At 33.5% G+C, this 26,366-nt stretch overlaps 1 protein-coding gene across 2 annotated transcripts in view; it reads left to right on the plus strand.

Annotated features, from left to right (window-relative positions):
* Positions 1–26,366, plus strand: part of LOC119829243 (nephrin) — a 336,867-nt gene that overhangs the window by 94,456 nt on the left and 216,045 nt on the right. For both annotated transcript variants that reach the window (XM_038351653.1, XM_038351643.1), the window contains exon 3: positions 17,405–17,540. In XM_038351653.1, coding sequence (XP_038207581.1) covers positions 17,405–17,540 — 136 coding nt within the window. The remainder of the gene's footprint in view (positions 1–17,404; positions 17,541–26,366) is intronic.

A 26,366-nucleotide genomic window follows, 5' to 3' on the forward strand; every position in this document is an offset into this window, starting at 1 on the left:
AAACGATTTACCGATGAGCTAATGTGTATACTTGCGTATTAGCGTAAATGGAGTAGATGCAATGTAATCATTATAGTATTCGTAACGTAACTCTTATTATTATGCTAGTCTTAAACAAAAAAAGAATCGGTCCATCCGAAAGCCCAAGTGTACATGGGCTGTGGTGGTCGCTTACCATCAGGCGAACCACCAGCTTGGCGATAGTTCTAGGTATCTCAGCATAACAAAAACTTTTTTGGAATCGTTTGAAATCATGTGACAATTTTCATCAATATAATTGTTTTGTGAAAGGTTCAATAAGTAATTCAATAGTAATTTTCATGTATTTATATAAGTAAAAATTTTAGTTATTTGTTAGAATATATATACTTAAATATGTTCCGCTTAGTTTGTTTCAATATACAACCGTCACCATCACTTTATCGTTTAGAAGGATATCATAACCTTGCCTAAGCATAGAACCTTGTTGCGTTGCATAGATAATATATATTTTTCATTACAGCCTGCTATGTTTATATTTTTTATTTTTTCAAAAAGAGGTTCCTAATACTCTTCAATTATCAATACGTAAGTAATACAAACTCTCTTATAAAAAGTCTAATTTAAAAAGCATACCAAAACTTCCGCTCTCCCATTGTAACTTTTATTTTATCGTTATATCTTTCCGTATTTGAAACTATTGTATCGATGGGTAATAGACAAGAATGCACTGCAACGTACCATAAATATATACTAACTGCCTGCCCCGGCGGTGCTCGCACTAAACGACCACTAGAAATCGCTCTGACGCTCGTTGAATTGAAGTGGAAAATATATTTTTATATGCAAATTCTATCGTTTAACCATTTTGGTACGAAATGGGCGAAGGATTCACGTGTGCAACTGATTTCTTGGTGTGCGATTTCAATACGTTTTTAAAATAGTGCAGTTTAAAGTAAGCGGTGTTATGAATTTGAAATAACTTGGTATTTTATTGTGTTTGATTTTACGCGAGTATTATACATTTCGAAATTAAACACGATTTATTCATTACATTATCATAACTTTTTAAGAGAATTCTGAGGCATATCAGTTTCAGATGAACAATTTGAATGTTGCGAGACATGCTGAAGGCCTGTTTCCTTTTCCTCACCCTTCCCCTATTCCTTTTTTCCAGTCGTTGATCCTTTCCTTATTGCTCTCTTTAAAGTGGGCAGCGCGAGCTGAATTATTCTTTTATGCGCTCATTTATTTATAATCACCATTCATTTTAAAACTCAACTCGAAAAGATGCAATGATATGTAAAAGTGACGTCACACACATCCTTCCTTCATCCTTATAAAGACGGACTAACAAGCTATGATGTGTTCTCATTAAATATTATACGGCAAAGCATGTTTTCTATTTTTCAGGAATATTCTGTTTAATTCCTTTAAGCATTCATTGGATATAATTAATTAATAAAACTCATATGGTTACAAACAACTTTTTGCATTTACTCTTTAATTATTATTCCTTTTTTGTCTTTTTCGTAAAATACGATATGATTAAAGAAATACAAAAATATAAACATATTTGTATTTATTTATCGCTTTGGATAATCATGTTTTTTATTTATAGATGCAGCCATTAATTAAATATCAAAAAGGGAGATATTTACTAGATTATTAAGATTCGAAATGACAACTTTTTGTTCTGATGCTTCAATCTACAGCTATTTGCCGTTTGAGCAATAATAATTTATAGTAGCTAAAAACGTCTATATAACTGCAAATTAAGTACCTACAGTCTTATGAAAATTTGATCTTACTGAAATAAAATAGTTACTTCTAATATTAACTAAACTGAACAGTAATAAAGTGCACTAGAATTATTTATTATTGAATTTTATATTAAATTTATAGAATCTTTGCCACTGTACATTCCAGTTTCCATATCCATACCGTAAACATCTCATCAACACACTCTTTCATGAACCATTCGTAGCTCTTTCAAAACGTGCTCAACCCAAACAAATCATCAAAATACGTTAAAATATATTCAACGAACTATTCCACATGCAACCGCGTATATTTATATACCTACGCTCTGCAGAGGACAGGTGTCGGGGATGTGTTTGCATTGACATTTATATATCTAAGGTCAAAAACGAGTCTAATAAGAATAGACAGCTTGGAATTCGTTTGAGAATATTGCACGTTTGGACGTGGAGATGTTTTGTGGAGACTTCGTAGTTTATAGACTCTTGTGCTGTGCATAGTTTCGTGGTTTATGTGAAAATATAGTTATATATGCTGTGTTGTGAAATAAATATGTATTGGCGAAGATACAATCAGAGAAGAACAAAAAATTTCACACATTTTTACTGCTTTCTATGGCATGATAATTTAAGAGAATTGAAAATTTTAAAATGCGATTTAGGACTACAATTGTGTTCATTTCTGTTATATTCATTCGTTTAGGATCTCATTATTTTATAAATTGTTGATTGTAATGAGTCGGCAACTCAAGTTAAATTTTGTAAAATAATTGTGTGATTTATTCATGATGGATAATATCTTATTTGTTACATCCATTACAGTCTGTAATACTCAGTATTAACATTGTGACTACCTCGATAACCATTAACATGAAAATAAACTTGTAAATGTCCAACGAAGCGCATAAAACATATTTTATCTAAAAGCATCTAACAATTTAGGTAAGATCACCTCGCATTTTTCATCGCTCCCATAAAACGACAGTAATTGTCAGGTAAAATGAGCACTTAAACACTTTGAAAATAGGCCGTGCAAAAACTTTCGAACGATAGCTCGTAGCAAAACGTTACAAGGCCTCTTAAAAGCAGAAACAATTTATGGTTATATCGATAAGATGTGAAAGAACACGTGCTCTCGGAAAGTTGATCACGATACGAGAAAAATCCATTCCTGCCTCGCTCCCTTACGCATAAATTACGTATACATTGTACAGCTTATTCCGTGGGATAGGTGTTCAATTTATCGTACAATACACGCAGGTTGATTGAGGTGTTGAAACGTTATTTTTCTATCATTCAGACGGCTGTGCAGAAAATGAAAAGTTAGGTATAATTTTGTTTCTTTGGTTCTATGCATTTTACCTTTATTTTCATTTATAGACAATTAGGCGATAGATTTAGTGTCCAACCCGATCGAGACTTGAAAATTCCCATGCAAAAAGTGGGTGTTATTAGTAGAATTCGATGTCTGTCCATAGCATTGTAGCTCTCCATAGAATGGATCGTTTTACAAAAACGCCAAATCAGTCAAAGTAGCCACCGAACAAAATGTCAGATTAAATATTTTTCACAATTCTTCTAATATGGGCATTGCATGTTTGCCGGTTTGTGCTATTAGAGTTATAGTGAATTCATACGCTATCTAATTTTAAGTTATAAGGCGGAATATATTCTAAAAACGAAAAATAAACACACACGTCTAAGAAACAATATGTTATGTTCAATAACAATTCCAACAAATAAATTCATTTCATTTCATTTCATAAATCGCAACTATAACCAACAATATAGCTTGGTAATGATTAAAGCAGTTCCATAATCAACGATAGCTTCATGGAACAAAGGTTTCCATGGTCGCATAAGGGTATTTACTTATTCATAAAGACAAACCGATAAGTGAAACAGTACTCATGTAGCCGTCCCATGTCTGGGGACGTTTTTGGGATAATAGATACGGGGATCTTCGTTGACGTACACTTATATTAGTGTACGATATATTATTTCTATTTTATGAAGTCTATAGAGAAGATCAATGAAATGATTGAAAAGATGAATAATAAATATAAAAAAAAAAAACATTTTTTTGGTATTGGTATGTGTATTAAGGTACAGTTTAAAACGTTTTTCCCCGATACGATATTTCTGACTGCGGTTTCGTTTCGTTCGGTTTACACCACATAGTTCTGTTCTGATTTGAATGGAATTTGTAAAGATATAGTTCGAGACCCGAGAAAGGTAAGGAATACTTTTACACCGATAATTAATCCTACGGGAACGGGAATTATGCATGGTAAACTCCGGTCTATTTTTTTTTATAACATCACGAGCGCAGTTCGGACGAAAGCTAGTAAAATAAATTATATGAATTACAAATTAATCTATTGAAGTAGCAGCAAAAATTCCGTCGAATACCGTAAAGATCATAATTTGGGGTTTTATGTCACTTAAAGCGGCTTAGCACCTGTGACACTGTTTATGTTAAGTCCCCTTCACATCAGGTAACTAATTTGTTTACCGTACCATAAAAATGCATTATATTTTTCCTGACAAAGCCCGTTCGTAGTTCGCAAGATTCAGTTTTAACATGATCCCTTCAGTTTTAAAAAAGTCTAGACAGTTACATGTAATGTATATATGTATGTAACATTCATTTTCGACATACTTAATTTAATGCCCTTAATAAGTATTACATCTTTCGTAAATTATTTCGTTTTATTTGACTTAATTATTACAACAGTTCTTTCGACATTCTTCTTCAAGACTTTCTATATAATATATTTCAATGAAATGAAACTGTAACTAAATCACTTCATTACCTAGTTTTACATTGCTCAGACCTACTATAATAGTAATTTAGTATTGCAGTAGCTACAATTTTTATATGCACATACATATTATAAATAGATCAGCTATCTTGCTTTTAAAACACCGAACAACACAGGTTAAAATTAAACGAACGATCCGCTAGGTGCATTTCACATAATGGCCAGCGTCGCTTGCGGTTCGCAAAATCAAATAACTTTCTCACAGTCCCACATTCCCGCTGGGGTTCATTTAAATACATAACATAGAGTCACTTTAAATGGCGGTGTGAAATAGGAAAACAGGCTTAAATATGCCAGGGGAGCTTAGCGAAGTTTATGTCGATGCAGTTATTGCGAAATATTTGTAACTTATAATAGTACGGTAGCTTCGTTCTGACTCAAGGAATGCAAAATATTCAATGCATATTGCGAGTCGTTTAGATGGTTCCGTACAAAGTGTAATTCGGGACTCTATTACTATGACTACGCTGTTCGTTTGTCTGTCCGTCTGTCACCAGGCTGTATTTTATGAACCGTGACAGACAGTTGTCTGGCTTGATGTATTTCTGTTGCGTTGAACCCACTTGTTTTTTTGTTAGTCTGTCTTTCACATCGCAGTGCAACGGTTTTATGACATGATTTTTATTTGTAGAAAGTAGAGGGTCTACAGAATGTTATAGTGCGCTTTTTACCCCAGTGGAACATCTTATTACCATGTCAAATTCCACTGAGTACGCGACTAAAACTACAAGAGGAAAGCTAGCAAGACATTACTTTAAATATAGCCATTATTCCAAATGACATACTACTTTCATCGCAGCTTTTATGCCCCTATCAAAATGTATACAGCAATAAGACATAACACAGAACATTAACCGTTATTCACGCATACCCGTTCCATGAATACACAATACACAAAGACAAAGCTAACTCATTGTTCTACAGATGGACACCAGCACCAGTCTTTGATCTAAGGTTAGTCTATCATCGTGATTGACATACCACGCCTGGAAAACGAAGAAAAATATGGCTTTCAAGCCTTTTATTAAGATTGATGGAACCGCACCCTGTATCGCAACGCTTTTAGCTTACGAATAAATCGCTTATTTTTAGATAATGCTTAGATTGTGGATGGCTCGAGTGTTTGTGGAATGTTATTGCTTAATACTGTATGCATATAGGATTTTTCAGACGATAGCTACGTAATAAATTAAAATATATTATTTGTTAATCTGTGAGTGCCCATTCCTAGCTTTGTGTGACCCGTACAAACCTTTCTACCTAACCTACAAACCTTTTTGTTTTTGGAAGACGGTAAAACTATTGAGATTCCGCAATCACGATTATCTAGTTTTATTTTTTGTTTGCGTAAAAATAGATTAATAAGAATTGTTTTATGAAATATGTAAAAGAAAGGGAAAATAACTTATTAAACAGTGGCCTGTCGCCTCTGTCTTTTTCATAACATTGAAATGTGAGATCGCATACTAAATACATTAAAATATGGATCCATCACAAGTCTTCCTGAAGGAAGAGATGGAGAGGTGATGATGAATCATCTAGATGGAGAGGTGATGATGAATCATCACCTCTCCATCTAGAAACCCTCTTTTTCAACCCTCCTCTTGTTATGAAACATTTAATAGATATGTATAAAATCTTTCAATAGGACTAATTTATCTGATTTCATTATACATATGTTTCTTTGAATTATTTCATACAGAAGGAATTTCCTAGTAAAATATTTTCTGTAGATTTGTTATTTGGGTTATATATTATAATCATATAGGCACATTACTAAACAAATATAATTATTACATTAATAACATTACCACGATCATTCCTCAAAGAACTATCCGTAGAATCTGAACTCCAATAAATGAGTAAAAATAAATTGCTTTTAAATACTTGAAGCGTTATATAGTGGGTAGTTAAATAAACGTTTCTCTACTTTGTAGATCCTATCAAAGCCTTCAAAAAAGACCAAGATGTTTCGAAATGTTACCCCCGAGTATTGGGATAAAGAAGCGAGTTCTAAAGAACTTATTCCGGGGAAACTAGAAAATTGAGTGAATTGAAAGTGAAATAAGGTAGATCTAGATTTATAGGAAGGTCTAGTTTTTACTGGGGCTTAAATTTATTAGTTCGAGGGTGAGGCATTGAAGATTAATGATGGGTTATACATTTTATTTTATTACTAAAGGAATCATTTAATTGAAGTAAAGTGACGTTTGAGTATAATTATTGCCACTGGGTTTTAAAAATATGATTAAAGCTGACCACGTATCTGAAACCTTTACTATATGTAGTAAAATTGAGTCTTCTAAAACCCCTTCTTCTATAGAAAACTGCATTATACTCTATATTACTTTTGCTGAGAGAGATTGCAAACTGACATCTCATATTAACAAGGTGACGTTTTGATATAGTTAATATATAATTGATTATTATTGAATCCTAATAGTGTGGTGAAAAGCAGTGGTGGCTCAGTGGTGAGAACCTCGGACTTCAAAATCGATAAGTCAGTGGTGGATTATAGCCTGAACCCTCATAGAAGGCCTGTGTCCCAGCAGTGGGGACATATATGGGCTGATGATGATGATGAGTTCTAATAGCAGCTACTCTGTATAGACTTTTTTTGTCTGTCGTTTCGTTTTGTTCTGTTTGAAACCAACGGCGTTGTACTCTTGTATGCTTTTCTTTATATATGTGGTACTGGAAAACCAACAAATACAATTTAATAATATGACATTAAGGAAAAAACAAACAATCAAAAAATCCATAATAACTATTGTACGCTAATGGTACTCATTACGCCCTACAAAACGATCGCGTCAGACCCTTAAAGGGAAAGCGGTTTCCAGGGTAAGAGTCACTCTAAGGTCATCGATATAGCACGGAGGGTTCAACGCAGTTATATTTGATCCTTGCTTTTTATCTCGAGATGGCAGTACCGTTGCTATGGAGTGGTGTGTCCGCTGAAATTAATGAGTACGCGTGATATTTTTTGTTTTTAAAAGTAAAGTCCAGTTTCCCATAGTGGGGTATGGGGCTGATGATATACATCTGTTTCAATAATCGATTTTTTTTATCGACAAGTAGGTGATCTGCCTTCTGTGCCTTGCCAGACCGAGACATTTTTTGAGCGTCTCCTCCCGGAAATGAATCCAGGACACCTCAGCTCACGCGTTAACCACCGTACCAAGGTCATTGTTACATTTTGCTCCTTTGTATGTTTTACCTTAAGTTTCCGTTGCAAAATAGATATGCAATTTTTTTAACAAACATTTTCATAATACGTCTGTAAATAAGGCAAAGTTTTTCTATACAATTAAATCCACAGAACCTGTATCTACATTTATGGAAAATTTAATATTCGATACACGCGCAACCGTGTTTTTCCTTCATATCTACATTAAATGAAAAACATTCGCGGTTAGGCAACAAGGAAAATCAATACGAACATTTTAATATGTCATCTTATGTTTCCAGTCTCTGTGGATAAAAAGCTTGAACTATCTTTGAAATATTAATATAAGAATCCACTTTATGAAAGGAAAGAGGCACAAAGGACGTTACCGTTACTAAAAGCTTAAGTCGTCTGAAAGTTGGTAAATCCTAAATAATATCACAAAACTAAGCCCACGGTCGGACATCGTTAGGCGCGCTTTTACCGAGTTTTAGATATTTTGATACAAACTTACATCGTTATTTATACTGTGCACGAGTGTACTTCCGTGTAAATAACAGTTATGCAATAAACTTGTTATTGCAAAGTGTAGAAAACTTTTATTTTCTTCGAGAGTGTACATTTGTATCGTTAGGTTGGATAAAACATATTTTTGTCTCTTTCCTTTATAGTAAATATATTGTGTATGTTAATTTTAATTACGTTTAAATTCGACAAGATGTAATGCAAGAGATGCCGGTACTTCTGGTACCAAATATCAACATTTAATGCATTATACATTTGATATCTGCATATGCAAACACGCACGTTATATTTTCTCTGCTAATTTTCGATTTTTATAAATCGTGATTAAATACGACAATAGGGTCAATATTGAAGACTTTGTTAAGAATTTCCGTACAAAAAACAGTTATATTTTATCACATTCTCCTACAAACATAATTGCTATCCATACACCATCATAAGCTTTTCTTTGGATCTTTTTAGAATATTTATTGTAAAGTCGCTTTCACTGCATTTGGGCGTATTCTGTTATACATAACTAACAGTTACAGTGACAATTAATGTATAAACATCTTTAAATAGGTTAAAGGTCATTACTAGTAGTAAAACAGATCTATATGATCTTATAAACGTTCGTTTAAAACATAGTTTTTTTCGAAATACACTAGAAATATATCATCTAGCTAATATTAATGTTGTTTATATCTCAGAAAGTATTTAACAATTATAGAACGTAGCTCCTAGCATATTGAACTTCAGGCTTAATATTTCTACTGAAAATACTTGACTGCCTATAAAGAATGTACTATGAATAATAGAAATGGTAGTTATGCGACGATATTGCATTTATTTCATTCTTATATTAATCCATCCCTAACGCCGTTATTGACGCAAGCGTTAATATTAGCTGACCTCATTTTGGCTCCTACAAAAGAAAACGTTCCGTCATGCACAGGAAGTCAATGATGACTCACATTATTCGATATAGCTTGTTATATCCAAATAAATTTATTTTTTATTATAGCAGCTCAATTTGATCACCGTTATAAACACGAGAACCATATTTTGCTTACCGTTCCTAGTCGTTCCTATCCTTTATTCCCTTGACCAAAAAATTCCTTCTCCCCTCTACGTCTTTAAAGAGCGAGCAATTCATTCGCAGAGGCTTTACCTCTACAAATGTTCATGGCCGGCGAACCACTAGCTCAGTTACCCGCTATGAATAAAAAACCTAGTAAAAATAGTAGTAGTAGTAATATTTCGTATATAGTAAATGCTGCTGTACTCACCACAACGTGCATACAACATATAAATTATATAATTAATCGCCCATAAACTTGTTAATATTATCCAATAAGCGTCCATAGTAACTTCATATATTACAGTTAGTTCACAATTACCAAAAACTTATTACATCGTGTTTAATATCGTAGCAGAGCAAAGCTACGAGCTTAGGCAACAAGCTACGAGTGCTACGAGGCTACGGTATTATGTAGCACATGCAAATGATGCCTCTAGAAAACAGTACCTAGTATTCAGGAAGGATGCAGAATATCCTATCATAGCCGAAATGTTATAATATTTGCAATAAATATATTATAATGTTTTTAAGGCAAGGTTTAATAGATTTTTGTCACATTATTATAACGGCCTGTATAATTCTTTGAGAAAAATTTGGTAGAAGCGGTAAACATAAGATACTATTCGTATCAAACCAGTAGTATGGGACAACATAAATAATTTCAACCACGCATGTCAGCAAGGAAACATTTAATATCTGTCCAATTATTCAAGCTTCAATATTGAAAAAAAAAATTAACATCAAAACAGGGATGCATAAAACATTGTTACACAAACAGAGACCTATTTATTTTGTCCCACAGTAACATAATCAAACAAAATGGCCTTAATAATTTATTTATTACATCCCTAAAAAATGTCAGAGGTTACACGTGTATATGCCATCATTTCACTGCCTTTTAACATTTACAAAGTATTATGTCAAATTTCTCTACAAAATTACCTTGCCTTTCAATTTGATATGTGAAGATGTGAAAGTTACGTTGAGGAATATTAGATGTTTTAAATAAATACATTTAAACATCGCTGGTACAACTTATTTATAATCTGTGAGTCGAGCGATTCGACACGGATTGGACCAGATTGCATCGGGGAAGATACCACACGCGTGAAATAGCAGGTAAATGCTACTGCACTTCGTAGAATGAGTGATGTAGCCGAAAACCCATATCTTTAATATACCATGTATTTCCTGTTTACCCCTCGTAAATCCTTTCCCTATCCCTTATGCTCTAAAGCTTAAATGCACTTTTGATAATGTTCACGGGCGATGATAGGTGTAAAAGAGTGACTCCATTGCTTCCATAGAGATAGCATAGCTTTTTTTATCTGAAAGTGGTTGTTCGTCTGAAAGTTGGCTAAATTATATTTTTAGCTACATTATAAACCGTCATTCATCTAATTCATCTAGTGGGTTAGAAACGGCTCGCTTTCTCAGATGGAGCTGTAAACAGTGAAAAAGCAACCTTATTCTGTTTCGATTTGAACAATCACAACCATTAAATCAGCAGACAATCAAGTAAAGGCCCGAACACAAAAGGTGTGCCACACAAACGATATCCCCATTAATAACTCCAGAATTGCTGTATCATAAAGCAGCGATTCTTTAACCGGATTATTATGAATGAATATTAATTATTCGATGGAAACAAAAGCCGGAATTGTCTAAATATTTCGGGAGTTATGTCTTTGCCAGATGTTCTGCTCTTGAAATGATTAAATGCGCACCTTGTGCCGGTGAACTGTTTTGTTGCAAAAATGTATCTATTTCATTTGATTTTAATTTCCATTGTAAGTTTTGTATTTCGAATTAAATGTTTTTAAATACAATGCTTACAAGAAAATTTTGAATTGCATTGTATAATTTATCGTCAGACAGTTTTATCATAAACACAGAGAACGTCTTTATGATATTAAAACATGCAATATAATTATAGAATAGGAACAATACGCATCCATATTTGACACACAATTTAATACGGCCAGGGCACAGAGGCAATCAAAATGCATTTTTTCAAACCTAATAAACAATGTTACTGGGGAATTCATTCAACGATTTTATACCAAAGTTTTTTTCAAAGAGCAAATTGAGGCTTAATTATTGAGTGCATTTACCGATTTCATTTTATGCAGTGTCGAAATTACTGTTTGTGTAATTGGAAATAAGTTGACAGGTTTTGAGTTTTCAACGTTTTTAAGGTAATTTGAAAGCCGTTAATGTTTTAATACTTTACAGTAAATAAAACCGTGTGTGTATAAAGTTATTAATGCGCGGATTTTGCGTGATATTTTACGATATTTTTGAAACTGAGTTGATAAATATCATAGTAAATTCTTATTTGGGTAATAAATGAGGTAAATCTAATTATGCTAACATTTTATACTATAATAATGAAATGAAGCTGAAAAGTTCATTTATTTGAACGCGCAGAACTGCTGGTCTGATTTGAAAAATTATATCAGAGTTAGATAATTAATTTAATGGGTCTATACGTATGTATAACTTGGACAAACCACGGGACATTTGTAGTATTGTTCACGCTGCTTATATTTTTTTATTTTTATTTGCGACCCTTAAAGATTCCATCATCATACGACATTAATTATTGCAATATGTGTTCCATTATAATTGACATTTCAATGTCTAGCATTTGAAACAATAGAATGTATAAAAAGAGGGAAAATATGAACATTATGATCAACAAAGTCGAAAGATACACGAAGTGTAAAAAGGGGCCTGTCAAAATTGTCAACGTGAAATGAGGCGTACGCAAAGCTTCATCAAATATATATTAAGGTGATTTCGCACCATAAAGACACTATAAATGGCTTTCGAACGTATCTAGTTTATCTCGAATTGCTATATTATTCAAAATGCCTCCGCAGATATCCAAAGATGCAAAGGAATCATGCTAATGAAGATTGATGGTGGATAATCACGAGATAAGATGAAGTGCGCCGATATCTTAAGTCCCGTTTTCAACGGTAAACTCGATCCTAATTAGCAAACACTCGTGCGTATAAAGCGTTACTCGTGACGTATGCAAATTCAACGAAGCGAACAGAAACTGAAGAAATTGCTCTACATTCATTTATTTATACATTCGTACTATACGAATTTGGTACGTAAATGTATGTGCGTATATTCAGCGATTTAATTATTTCGTTTTGAATTGCTTTCTCTACGTGTTACGTTACATGAACGCATTGTCTTGTAAAATATAACTTTACATAAATATGTTTGCTCTACTTTTACGCAAATGCTTGCTTGTTGCAGCAATATAGTTTCTGTATTTACATCCCCTAGCAAACAAGTTTATTACAACTATTTTATAAAACTATTATGTTGAACTACGAATAAAACTTGTAATAATATTGTTTACTCGATGATAACAATTGTAATATCGCGACTGGAAATATATTATTTATAGTCACAACGTCTTTATTAATCGAAACAGCCGTCTTAATTAAACTATTTCAATAAACAGAACTATACAATAAAATAAAAAGGAAATTTACAAATTAAGACAAGGCTAAACAATTAGCTAAATCGGTTGATTGATCGCTTGCGGGATAACTATTTAATTAATTGCGATGCGACAAATTCCCGGAAAACCAGCCCTTATTTTTCATGTAAATTGTTACGAGGAAATTTGACACTTTCAGTATAACAATTAAGTGGTTTTGTAGGAATGAGCGAGTAATTATGTTGTATGAATAAAAAATAACAGTTTGGACACACACAAAAAGTTACGTGTCTAATTTTAATGTGTTATTGTTTTTTAATTTTTAATGTAAAATAGTGTGTTTATAATGCATAATTGTTTTATATGCTTCACTCATTTCACTTCTAATGTAAAATAGTGTGTTTATGACTCATAATATGTTTCTCTGCTTTTCATAAGGTATAATGAATCAATCAATAATAAATAATCAGCGTTTAAAAAGAATTAAGAAATTTTGATTGGTTAAAAATGTCGAAGTATGTTCCTGCTAAAATAGCCCTACTTTTGTAATATTTATGACCTAGCCTCTGCAAAAAATATTATAGCCAATCTTCAATACTGTCTAATGATCTTGCTAAGAAAAGTTTGATTTTTTTTATTCATCCATTTTAATCAATCGCACACGCAAATATATTGTGACTCAACCTTAAATCCTATCACAACTATATATAATTCAGTCAAGGACCGAGCACACAGCCAATAAATTCAATAAGTCTTGCAAATAAAACGATAGCCGACGTTGAATCGCATTTCATCTATTGACCTTTACCAATGAACGATTCCGATTGACCAACTTACAGCTACACGAGTTACATTACCGCTCCGATTTTGAAATTCCTTAACGACAACGGTTGCAAGTGAGCAATGTATGTACAGCAGCGGCTGGGTTGGCACTCGGTCGTCACTCTATGGTAATTAAAAGTGGCATGAACACTCGGTCGTGTGGTGTCACTCCATTTGTTAATTGGAATAGTCAAAGCCGGACAAGGATGAGGGTGTGTTGGTTTGATGGAAGCGAGTATAGATTTGTTGATTTTATATTAGGTGACTGTCTGCTAATAGGAGATTTAATTTTGCTAGATTAATTCAATGAGTCACGCGGTAGTCTAGTTTACGTTACTAGTTAGTTAATTTTAGTTATAAACATTGATGTATTTTATTTAGTTTTATTATTACAAACGCGATAATAGATTAGTTTTTATGATACAGCGGCCAACTACCTTATGCGATGGATGGTAAACGAGCATCACCACATTTGCAGAGGTATGGCAAACGCATTGACCGCTTTTAAGTGTTAAGGAATAAGGTTTGATGACGGGAAGAGGAAAGGGAGGGGAAAAGTATATCTTCGGGCTCCCTTACTCATCGCACAAAATATAGTAAATACTATATTGTGCGATGTGAAATAGTTTCTTTATCTTGATAGCATTCGGAAGAAATGGCTTACAATGAGAATTAACATTTTAATAAAATTGGCTCCATAGGTTAGTCGACCCATGACAACGCTCGCTATAAAGTATTATAAATGTCGAGTAAAGAATCCTACTTCCTACTAATAATATTAATGCGAAAGTTTGTTAGGATGTGTGTGCGTTTGTTGCTCTTTCACGCAAAAACTACTTTACCGATTGCAATGAAATTTGGTACGTAGATAGCTGGACAATTGGAATAACATATAGGCAACTTTTTATCCCGATATTCAAACGGGATACGAACTTACGCGGGTGAAACTGCGGGGCGCAGCTAGTATACATATAATACTTGCGTAAAATCAAATATAGGATAGTGCATTGGCTCCTTTTAATCTGGTTTTCATTAATCAATTCATTATTTATCATTATTCAATGAATAAAAAGTATGAGACAAAACTGAGACAGCAGTGGTGGCACCCCGTTAAGCCGAAAGTACAATAGTACGCATTAGTTACACAGTTTTGAATCCCATTACCACTTATTAGAATTCCAAAACTGTCACATTTACATATTTGTCGACACCACTCGTGAGTTATGAGGCTCGTTGACATCGTGTTGTACAAGTCAGACAAGTGTTTTGGTTCGTAAATATTGTTTCAATTCAAACATGTATTATAATGAATGACAACGCCTGCGCAACGTTTTATTGTGGGGGATTATAATTAAAATAAACGTCATAATAATGAGTAGTGTTTAATTTATTAGAGTGCTAATGTATTTTTGAATAACATTGATTTTTTTATAAGTTGACAGGGGGGTAGACTGGTAATAAGCGATCGACCACTTCATAAAACTCTTTGTAAGCGTGTGTGTGGCCTTGATAAAATTAAGGCGTTTAGAGCGCGTTGTTACAATCATATATCTACCATCTAAATTATTTAAAGCGCATTTTATATGCTTTTATGCAGCAAACATTATTGTTATCTATATTTAGCTGAGTTTAAAATTATTCCTGTAATGCGAATAAACGGTTTAATCGGTTAATCAAAATTCTTAACACTAATCAATTGTAATGATAGGTAGTCTCATTCTATGTTGATTTAATTTCTTATTGATACAGTGGCGATAATTATGAGATGTTTCAACCTCATTTATATATTTAACAACCAGACCTCATCTGGTTTAAAATACGCTCGATTTTTGGCTGTAAATTTAAAACACGCTGCGGTTTTCGGTCAATGTAACCGACGATTCGGTAATCGAGTAAAGTCCCGGCGCGGTGTAATACTATAATTTTAAACGAAATTACCTCAGGAATCGCGAATTCGTTATAATAATTCACAACATTACACCTATAACAGAAATTTGATTACGTTCCGCGGTAATACAACCCGCGTGCGGCGTTGCCCGCAAAATTAACGTCAAAACCAAACTTGGCGTTAACACGTAAATGGGAGCGATGGAAAATTCGGACATGCATAAACATATCAGATTTTATGGGTGTAATTAAAACGCTGAGGCGCGTAGCATTTTTGTAAACTCGTAGGTATACGCCGTGTCAGTAAATGATCGATTTGAAGTGATTTGCAATTTTGTTGCTCACTTTGTTTGACATGGTGCAGATAGAATTTTTAAAAAGTTTAGAGTCATTTGGTCATTTGGAATTTGGTCAATCTGCAAGCGTTTAAAGAATAATAATATATATGTATGCAATCATGTAACAGCTTAGTGCTGCGATGACCATGCAATACTGACAGGAATTGCTTAACACTTTCAAATGAATCCGTATATTGTCTTTCTTTCAATAATCGTATACTATCAAGCGTCCATTGTATTTCACAAATCACATGCAAGATAAGCCACCACCATTCCATTCTAATCTAGACCTAAGTCCTCAAGACAAACGGTTCAATATTCATAATTTATGCACAATCTATAATTAATCATAGCCATCCGGTTCTTGGTAATCCCCACATTGTGATCTTGAAATTAATTATCTCGATAGTTGGTATTGAAAGTTACTGTAATAATAAAGATAGATAGATTCAATTAGTTCAGGAACTTCTCCAGATTTGCATATTTGAATTGATTTTGATGTTTGATCACTAATGCTAATGGTTTAATACTCACTTTAGTTAGAATATAAAAAATGGTAACGTGTATGTTAATAATGAATATATATTTATACTACATATATTCCTTATATTACCTTACAAAGGAGGTATGCAATTTCACTGTATTTTTTGTATATTCGTCGTTTTCAACCAATTGACGTCATGGTTTTTATGTATTATGAGAAATTTTAGTCGTCTGGATTATAGAATTCGCAGTACCTCCCCCCAGGTACATCGCTGCACTTTTATAAGAAATAATTATGTTCAAACATAACAATTCTAAGCTATGCAAAAATAAAACGGCACTTGTGAAATTGCACACAGAACAGCCTTCACCGATATCAACAACATTTCAATCATCCGACGTTTACAATCGACTATATTAGTATTCACAACTAATTGGCGAACAATTCTAACAAAGAATGTTCAAAGACAAATGCATGTAAATGAACTTCACTTTGTACAGTACAAAGAAGGGGCACAATGGCGCTTCAGACGGCATCCACACTCGTTACCATACTAACAATATACCATAACAGCTCCCAAGAGATGTTTATGGTATTGTTAATACCCCTTCGGACTAACGTATATTGAAAACTATTGTTTGAGACTACGCTGTGCCGAGATTCCTATTACAGTTGTCGGTTTGTGAAAGCGGCTTTTGTAAGATGCTAATTGTTGAGGTATTTGGTGATGTAAAGTTTGTGAATATTGAGTTAATAAACTATAAAGTTTGGAACTTTCTTGGTTTTTAAAACAATTCGTTTAAGGTTGATGAGAAACTGTAAACCTGTTAATACTTTTCCTATATTAAGGTTCTCTGAACATCGCTAATCACATTGTTTACTAAGTTTGTTTACTCTTGTAATAAAAGCAATTTACTTCCCTTTCACTACTTAAGTTTTCTCAAAATGCTGCTTCATTTCACCAGCCTCACTTATTTTGTAATAATTATATTCTTTCTATTTATTTGGAACCAGTCTAATCCACAAAAAATATACCAAAAGGTGTCATAAAAAGTCAGAAAAATAATTTAATAATATCATTGTTCACAGCTGGCGTGCGGACGGTAGACGTGCAGGCAGTTGAGGGTATGGTCGCTCAGTTCCCTTGTGACCTCGGCACTGCCGCCAATGACAAGGTCTATATGGTCTTCTGGTTCAGGGATGACGCTGGGATTCCATTGTACAGGTCAGATATTTTTTTATATTAATATACTTAACGAATATACACGCTGCCTCGTGATCAACACTTCATAAATGCATGTAATTTTCAGAACGTATATAGGCATCATATAGTACAAATAGTTAGTGTCCAAAGACAGCAAACAGACATCATAATTAATAGAGCGCCATCAAGCGGGATTTAGAAAATTCGGAATGATTTAAATTCGAATCATAATGAATCTTCCCATGGGAAAACACATTCACTCTTCCATTTATTATGTAAGTCAGGATTATGATTCTACAAATGCCACTTTGGAAAAGCAAAGTTGGGTATGTATGACAGTCAAAGGATCCCTTCCTTCGCTTATTCAAGTTATTTATATGAGCGTTCTGTAAATAAAAATTTGTAAATTAGAGATAATTCTACGTTTATTAACACTCATACTCAATTGCATTAGCACGTAAAAATAAGTTCTCATCTCATAACTACTTTATATTACAATTGAATTGTTTGTAAACAGAATAATTAATAAAACATAAAATAAAGGATTCCAGAAGTCACCACCTATTTTTAGTTGCCTTACTTTAATATAATAAAAGGTGTTGATAATTAATTATATACCGTCGTTACATAAATTAGAGGTTAGGGAAAATATTAAATTAAATGTCTGTCAACTGTATAACACATAATTAATGTTTAATTTATATATTAATGCCTATGTTGTACGTGGTCCGTTTGAAATAATATTATGCTAAAAGCTGTTATAGGATTTGATATAATTTAAATAGACTGAACTAGGCCCAATTGAAACTGTTATAAAACTGATGCGTCTCACGTGGTCCACACCGAAGGCATCAGTTTTCAAATAAAAAAAGAATCATCAAAATCGGTTTACCTAGTCGAAAGTTCTGGAGTAACAAACACAAAAAACCTTCTTTTCTTGAAGTGGGTTGATAACAGATCAAACACTTATATACACAGTAGCACCTAGCACCAGGATAGGTACCACACCATCACAGAAGATCACAGATTTAATAGCATGCGAATGCTACTGTGTTTCATTCGGTGAGTGGGGGAGCTCAGACCTCGCTTTTCCAGTCTATTTCCTAATTCCCGCCGTGAATCCTCTCCCTATCCCTTCCTTCTTGCTCAGGCAGACCACGGATGGCCGAGAGAGGCGTTGCTACGGTTTGGAAAATAAACGGGTTTGAATCCCACTTCGTGATTTCTCGTATTTTCACAAACACAATCTTTACCTCGCGATTTCCCGGCCAGCAGGGGATAAAAATTAAAAGTTCCGTTAACGTTTGCATTACCTATTCCCAACTGCTACAGTATTAAGTATGCTATCGCTAAATAAAATTAGAGGATGCGACTTATTCCGCACCGTATTTCTATATTAGTAGAGTGCATATCTACACTGAAAATTAGCTGTAATTCATCCGATCTCATTAGCTGGTTTTACAGTACGTGTTGTAGTTAATTTGCAAGTTTGGCAAGTCACGAGACGCGACTGTATGAATTAATTAATGCTCCTTAGTTTTCTTGTGCTGAGGCAATTAACTCGGGATTTAATGTTTTAATCTGCTTGGGTCTTATGTTGAAAACAAAAAAACTAAGGGATTTCCTTAATTATTTATTGCAGTTGCAGGTGGGTATCTTGTAGTGTAGGCGTTAATCTTATTCCAATTATAGCAGGGAGAAGAAATTATATTTTTAGCATAACTATTTTATATTTATTTACGATTTCAAATTGTAACTATGTGACAGGCATATTTTTGACGTGACAACGTCTTAAATTAGGTTGCGGCTCGGAGGCACTTATGAAAAAGTGTAACGCCCGGTAACGTTACGATGAGTCACCGAACTATGATCGGTCCGCCGCGCGCGCAGCACTAGAGAATTAGGCGCATTGAATCGGCGCGTGCTTGTGTCTCTGTCTCTGTCTTTTTAGTAAACAAAATATATTTTCTATAATTAAAATTTGTGCAATTCTTATTTTCATTCAATTCCTTGTTCCTATTGTGCAATTTAATAATATTCATATCAATAAATATTCTACCGAGAAAAAGACCTTGTCACGTAAAATCTTCGCCCGTAAAACCGACTTTACAGGCAACCATTTTTTATTATTTATTTTGTGCACATTTTGCATTATTAATTTGTCTTCGAAACATGAATAGAATCCGGTTATAATAAAAACTATAATGGTTTTTGCACTTATGAAAACAATTTGATGGCTGTTCTTTTTTTTAATATTTATTCACTTCAAAACAACTGGCCCTAATATCATGACCCCAATGTACCTTTAAATTTCTAAATTAATTACGCCCGATTAAACAAACTTGGAAACAACGGCGTCATTTTTAATGTATATTACGCTCGAATTTAGCTTCTATAGAGATAAATAATGAAGCCAGCATCTCATCGTATTTCATTATGTAATCCCAAACAATTTTTACATTGTACCTTTTTTAATTCATTCAAGAAAGTCCATTATGTCATAACGAGCTCATTGTTCAACTTTATGATTCCATATTTCCCTATTTATAAAAGGTTAACAGCGTGTCACAGGCCGTTAATTATATCCCAGTTTAAATAATTAAGGATAAATTTTGTAGGCGGAAGGCCAAGTGTACTTCGCAGGGAGTAGCCACCCCAGCGGTCAAAATACTTTCTTCCCTGCTTTTGATTATTTTTATATTTTTGATGATTTTTAGTTTGATTCGAACGCTTAGTAGTTTCTGAATCTATGTATCTGATAGGTTGTTGGTTTTTAATCAATCTTATAAAATTTTTGTGCAAAAAATTATTACAACATTTTGTAGTCTAATTTGCTGTGCACCTACTACCTATTTATAATATTTGGGGTTAAAATATTCATTAATAATTTCTTGCCGTTTTTTTTGTGTAAACACACAACGAAATGGCAATCGCTTTTAAGTTCAAACTCAAACCCAAACATTTATTTATCAATTCGACTTCTTATTAATTATTTTATAATAGACACACTCTTGAATCGTCATGACACAGGTTCTTCGATAAATATTATAACTACGTGTGTCTTAAAGATACTTATAATAGCTAATTTACTGAGAATTCCAAGTTTTTACAATTTTAAATGTAGCTTTAAAAATAGCGCCTTCTAAAAGTTCTGTCTTGCTCTAAGAAAAAAGTTGCGAACTTTTTCTTTGAGGACGTAACCGATTTAACCTATTTACTCGACCTAGATCCAAAACTAGGCTGTTTGTGCAAGGTTTCAGCTCAATTGGTCAAAACTGTAGGCCATTGTGATATGAAATTTGTAATGTTTAGGCATGTCAGATGATTACATTTCAAAAGTAAAATTAAAACTTTAGGGAAATAATAAATAAGATTGAAATTATCTGAGAACATTGAGATACCTAGTAATAAATAAAAAAAAAAAACATTTTCAGAGAAATCTAACCATTTCTTTTACCTATCAAGCAAATCGGTTATTAAACTTCCCGTCCGTACCTAATAACATTATAAATAAATTTCTTGTTAAGGAATCATTCTTACTCCCTTTCAACAGCTAATTGAATCAACTTCACACCCACAGTACAACCATAATTAAAACTCATTCGAAAACAGCGTAACGCAGGGATATTTTCGAAAACCCTTGAACGACAAATTGACAATTAAAAGAAGCAAGACCGTACCTCAGGCTCGCATCAAAGCGGCCCCAGACGTGACATTTACAAAAGGAGTGAACTTTAATATGCCCGGGAAGTTTCCGAATATTTCACAATTCACCCACTCCAGACAAATTGCGCTGCCGTTTTGGGGTTTTTCCTGTTATTCTTGCCCGATATCCTAAACCGTGAAATTCTGTGTGAAGAATAAGCAGATTAAAATAGATCCTAGATCGTATTTAGAGTTTAAAGTAGAAGTAATTTTATTATTTCGAAACCAACTCTAAATAACACACGTACGTTTTTATTATATAAGAAAGTAGAATGTGCATAATTAATTATAAATACAGTTAAAATTGAAGCTTAAAAGAACGCTTTAATGATAGACAAATAAAAATGTCTCCACACTTATACAAAGTTAATCCTGTCGATCCTAATCAGGATTATAATATAAACTCATGAACATATTGTATTGTATACAGTTTTTTGAATACAGTTTATCTTTTAAAGTTGATTAAAGTCGAGTCAATAGTGGTCTGTTACATATATACATATAACAATATATAGGCAAAGCTGAGATAAATGTCTTAAAAGACAAACAGTACCTTGAAAAACCTCAAAAGGTACTTCAGAAGAAAGAAACAACAGCACATCCTCTTGTTCGTAAATAACATATTTAAGAAGACCATGTAATTTCCCTACGTTTATGCATATTATAATACAACTGTACGATCGAATTTCATTATATATATATATCATACCTTATACATAATTCAGAAAATCTCAGATCAATTTTATTTTAGAGTTAAATAAATAATAAATGAGTACTTTCCTGCTAACTTATCATTTCACTAAATGCAATAAACACACCTAACAAGCACTGACCTATCTAACTAAATAAATCCCTTAAAACGACTAGTCATCTGACATTGATCGTAAAATACATAAAAATTGGCAAAAAGCTGGAAGAGCTCGTAACATCGAGACTATTAGCCCTTTGACAGAATCGTTACCCACTTTCCAATAGCTATCGAAACATTTCCTATAAATTGTACAAATTATTTCGATATATCCCATACCGGTTATACATCGTGTGTACCTCTTATGACTTTATAATAAAGTCCACTTTTCAATAGCCAAATGCCCGTACCATTTGATTTAGCGAGAGTTGGCCAATTTTAAAATGCGCTGTTGTCCTGCTGTGTTGCTTTGGAATAGAGTTGAAAATAGTCCTCTATTTTCAACTCTATTCCAAAGCAACGTTCCTACGCAGGAGCCAAAGTGGCTTGCATATAGTGTAGTCGATAGTTTGTGATAATTCAGGATGTTCACGATTTCAAGTCGAGAGAGCGCGCGCAATAGAGTACTTCATTTTTATTTTTTGATAGACTATTTGTTATTGAATGAAACACAATGTGGCAGCAAATATTTTTCCTAAATGGATAACTTATATAATCCTACTAATATTATAAATGCGAAAGTTTGTAAGGATGTGTGTGTGTGTGTGTTTGTTGCTCTTTCACGCAAAAACTACTGAACCGATTGCAATGAAATATGGTACGTAGACAGCTGGATAACTGGAATAACATATAGGCAACGACAATTTTATCCCGATATTCCTACGGGATACGGACTTACGCGGGTGAAGCCGCGGGGCGCAGCTAGTAGATAAATAAAATTTGTAGCATAATTGATACTTGCTTTAAAATATTAGAAACAGCAGTTAACCAAATAAATATTAAAATTGTTTTTTCCGATCCACCCAATGTTAATAGGAACTGACATTTGGGTTTATAAAGTATTTTATAAAATTAAGTGTGAAATGTAAAAAGTAAATTGAATTTTATGTTTAATTAGATATCCAATAAAAGTCATATAGCTCACAATACAAAACAAGGTTTCTAATAATCAAATTAAACGAAACAAGTATCTATCGATAAACCTCCCTCAACCACTTTACTAGATTTTTCCTTAAAATATGGATATACGCTCACGCGCGATTTTTCCATTCATGAAAAGGGCCCAGATATCCCGATTAGCTCGCAAAGTGTAACTAGTTACGTAACTAAGCCGACAATATCTGGGTGTGTCCAATTTGGGCGGTGGACCGACGACGCTACGAGTTTTTACGCCAATAACTTAGCTTTACACTCACGAGCGAGGGCTTTTTTCGAGTAAGCTGATGGCACGGTTCGCTGAAACCGGACCGGATACGGCAGGATTGCTTTCGTTATTAACAAACGTTTGTATAAATACACAGAGCGGGTACAATAAGAAATTAAAGAGTTTGTAATGAATTTAAAACCATTTTTTTATAATATACTACCTGCGCCCCGCGGTTTCACCCGCGTAAGTCCGTATCCCGTAGGATATCGGGATAAAAAGTTGCCTATATGTTATTCCAGCTGTCCAGCTGTGTGCGTACAAATTTTATTGCAATCGGCTCTGTAGTTTTTGCGTGAAAGAGCAACAAACACACACACATCCTAACAAACTTTTATAATATTAGTAGGATTTAACACGACGTTTCGGACACTTTACAGCTAGCGTGAGAGAAAGAGCACGATGAGACTGAGATGTTACATGTCTTGACGGTCGTACATTTTTTGTGAACCATCTCCACCTATTTCTCCGCAATTGGTATGTTGCGTATTTTTCTGGGTGTTGGCAGTATTGGCAGATAGTGTCGGCCTTTGGGTATGTTTTTCATAGGTTTTTTCATTTCCTTAATAAAAAGTATTTTAAGTTTAAGAGCCTTTAATTTTCAAATGTGTAATATTCGCGTTCTACCACTGAACGTTGACCGCCTCCTTGGTACAGTGGTTAACGCGTGAGCGTAGAACAGAGGGGCCCTGGGTTCAATTCCCGGTGGGACGCACAAAAAAAAATGTCTCGGTCTGGCAGGACACAGAAGGCTGATCACCTACTTGTCCCTAAAGAAAATCGATCAGTGTAACGGATGTACACAGTGAACATGATAAATAGACATCAATCTAATATTTGATTGAATGAAATATGGTATTTTCTTGTGTTTGATTTTACGCGGGTATTATACAGTCTCCACGTGACCACGCTCGCTGTAAAGTGTTCGAAACGTCGGGTTAGTAATATAATGAATAAATCGCGTTTAAAATACGTTAAAAAGTTTTTAATTTCTAAATGAAACATTTGAATAGTCGGATTTCGCTGTTTTTATTTATCAAACATTTGGTCAGAACTTCGTTTGTAATGTTTGTTGATTTCACAGTATGAGGAAATATTATTCATTCTAAAAGAATTTGTTAAATATATTCTCCTAAAACAAACTTTGGTTTATATTATCGTGTAAACAACTCTTCTCAAATACGCTAGTACTTACTGTTACCTGCGGCGTTGCTCGCGTGGTACCTCTATCTCTGTATCAAGTTTCACACACATACGATAAGCTGTTTTCGCGTAAAAGACTAACAAAGATCCATGCATCCATCAATAGTTACTTTCGCCTTTATAATATTAGCAGGATATTTTAATAACATTTATTACTGACTGGCTGCGCCCCGCGGTCTCACCCGCGTAAGTCCGTATCACGTAGGATTATGGGGATAAAAAGTTGACAATATGAGAAATTTCTCATTTTTAAAAGCATTTTAATGCTATAAAACTAAAAATTATAGTTGCCAATATGTTATTCCAGTTGTCCAGCTGTCTACGTACAAATTTTAATTTCAATCGGTTCAGTAGTTTTTGCGTGAAAGAGCAACAAACACACACATCCCTACAAACTTTCGCATTTATAATATTAGTAGGATTACATGTTCAATGATCTCCTGAGATCAGCGCGTTCACACAAACGAATTATTTTATAATGTTATAGAATCTTTAATGTTTTTAGTTCGGTTTGAAACCCCTAATATTCCTCTTGTTATTTACCCAACCAATTATCTTATATCACTAGAAATAAACCTATACTAATATTCATAACTGAGACGTTTACACCTTCGTCTAATTTTACCTACATTAGTATTTATACCACATACAAGCGAGCAAGACTATTCATTCAGGTAATGGACTTTAATCTCTCTTCCAAGTACATAAGATATACTTTTATATGCACGCAGAACTCTATTATCAAACTTACAAACACATAGGAAACCCGTAACAATAACTGGTTTACCATTAATGCTACCTGACTTCCGGCGACGACCGCACCGGAAGCGGCGCTTAGGCCTCCTTCCGGTGGATGAGCATTAGAAATAAATCGCTCGGCATCATTCAAGTTTCGCAAATACATCCTAAAGGTATATGAAATAAATAGGAAAAGTTAAAATATTTCAGTTGCCAATAAAAATAAATAATATTAAATTTACATGTATTAGTCTTTGCGATTTATGTGAATTTTTAATCTCCGTTATCAAATCGAGGTTCTGAAATCAACCTTTTTTTTCTTCTACGATATATGAGGGGCCCTTACGATTAATCAGACTCTTTTTGTGTTTGAGAGGAAATTTTTGTGTTTTGGCCCCATTTTATATTTTATAATTTTACCGGGACAAGGACGCATACAACAATTATAATAATAAGAAACACGCGTATAGAAGGTTTGTGTTTTTGTCAGCTTACTTTTTGGACAATTAATTTGCATCCACACGAGAAAGATTAATTGAAATTAATTTAACCTTAATTAAACAAGACGTAATAGAACCATTAATAAGGAACTAAAAAATAGTATTCTCGAAATATAATTAACTGCGTGTTGTTATATTTGGAGTGAATAAATAAATAAAGAAAAAAACAATCAGAAATATCATATCAATGTACGCCATTACGACAAATCATAGCACAAGTTTAGTTTTATCATCCTTTCTGCTATTTCGGAATTGAAATCTTTTTCCACTGTTCAGGAAATTAATTTACCATTTAAGAAATTAAAATAACTCCATACAAACACTCTATTTTATAAATAGTTACAAATAAATTCCGTATAAAGTTCCCATCTTAGCAAACATTTCGTTTCGATTCGCGTCTAGTTAACTCACTAAACCCTTACTGCGATTCCGTCTTTCTAATTAAACTTTCTGAGTACCGAACCAAGATTTAAATGAGATGCTTCTCTTGATTATTCTTATGCTATTAAAGTGAAATAAATGTATAAAAGCTTAAATTCACGATTAACTTGCAACAAAACATAAGCGTTTTGTTTTTTGTCCCATCGAGT

This window comes from Zerene cesonia, chromosome 1 (genome assembly GCF_012273895.1).
Source record: "Zerene cesonia ecotype Mississippi chromosome 1, Zerene_cesonia_1.1, whole genome shotgun sequence".
NCBI lineage: Eukaryota > Metazoa > Arthropoda > Insecta > Lepidoptera > Pieridae > Zerene > Zerene cesonia.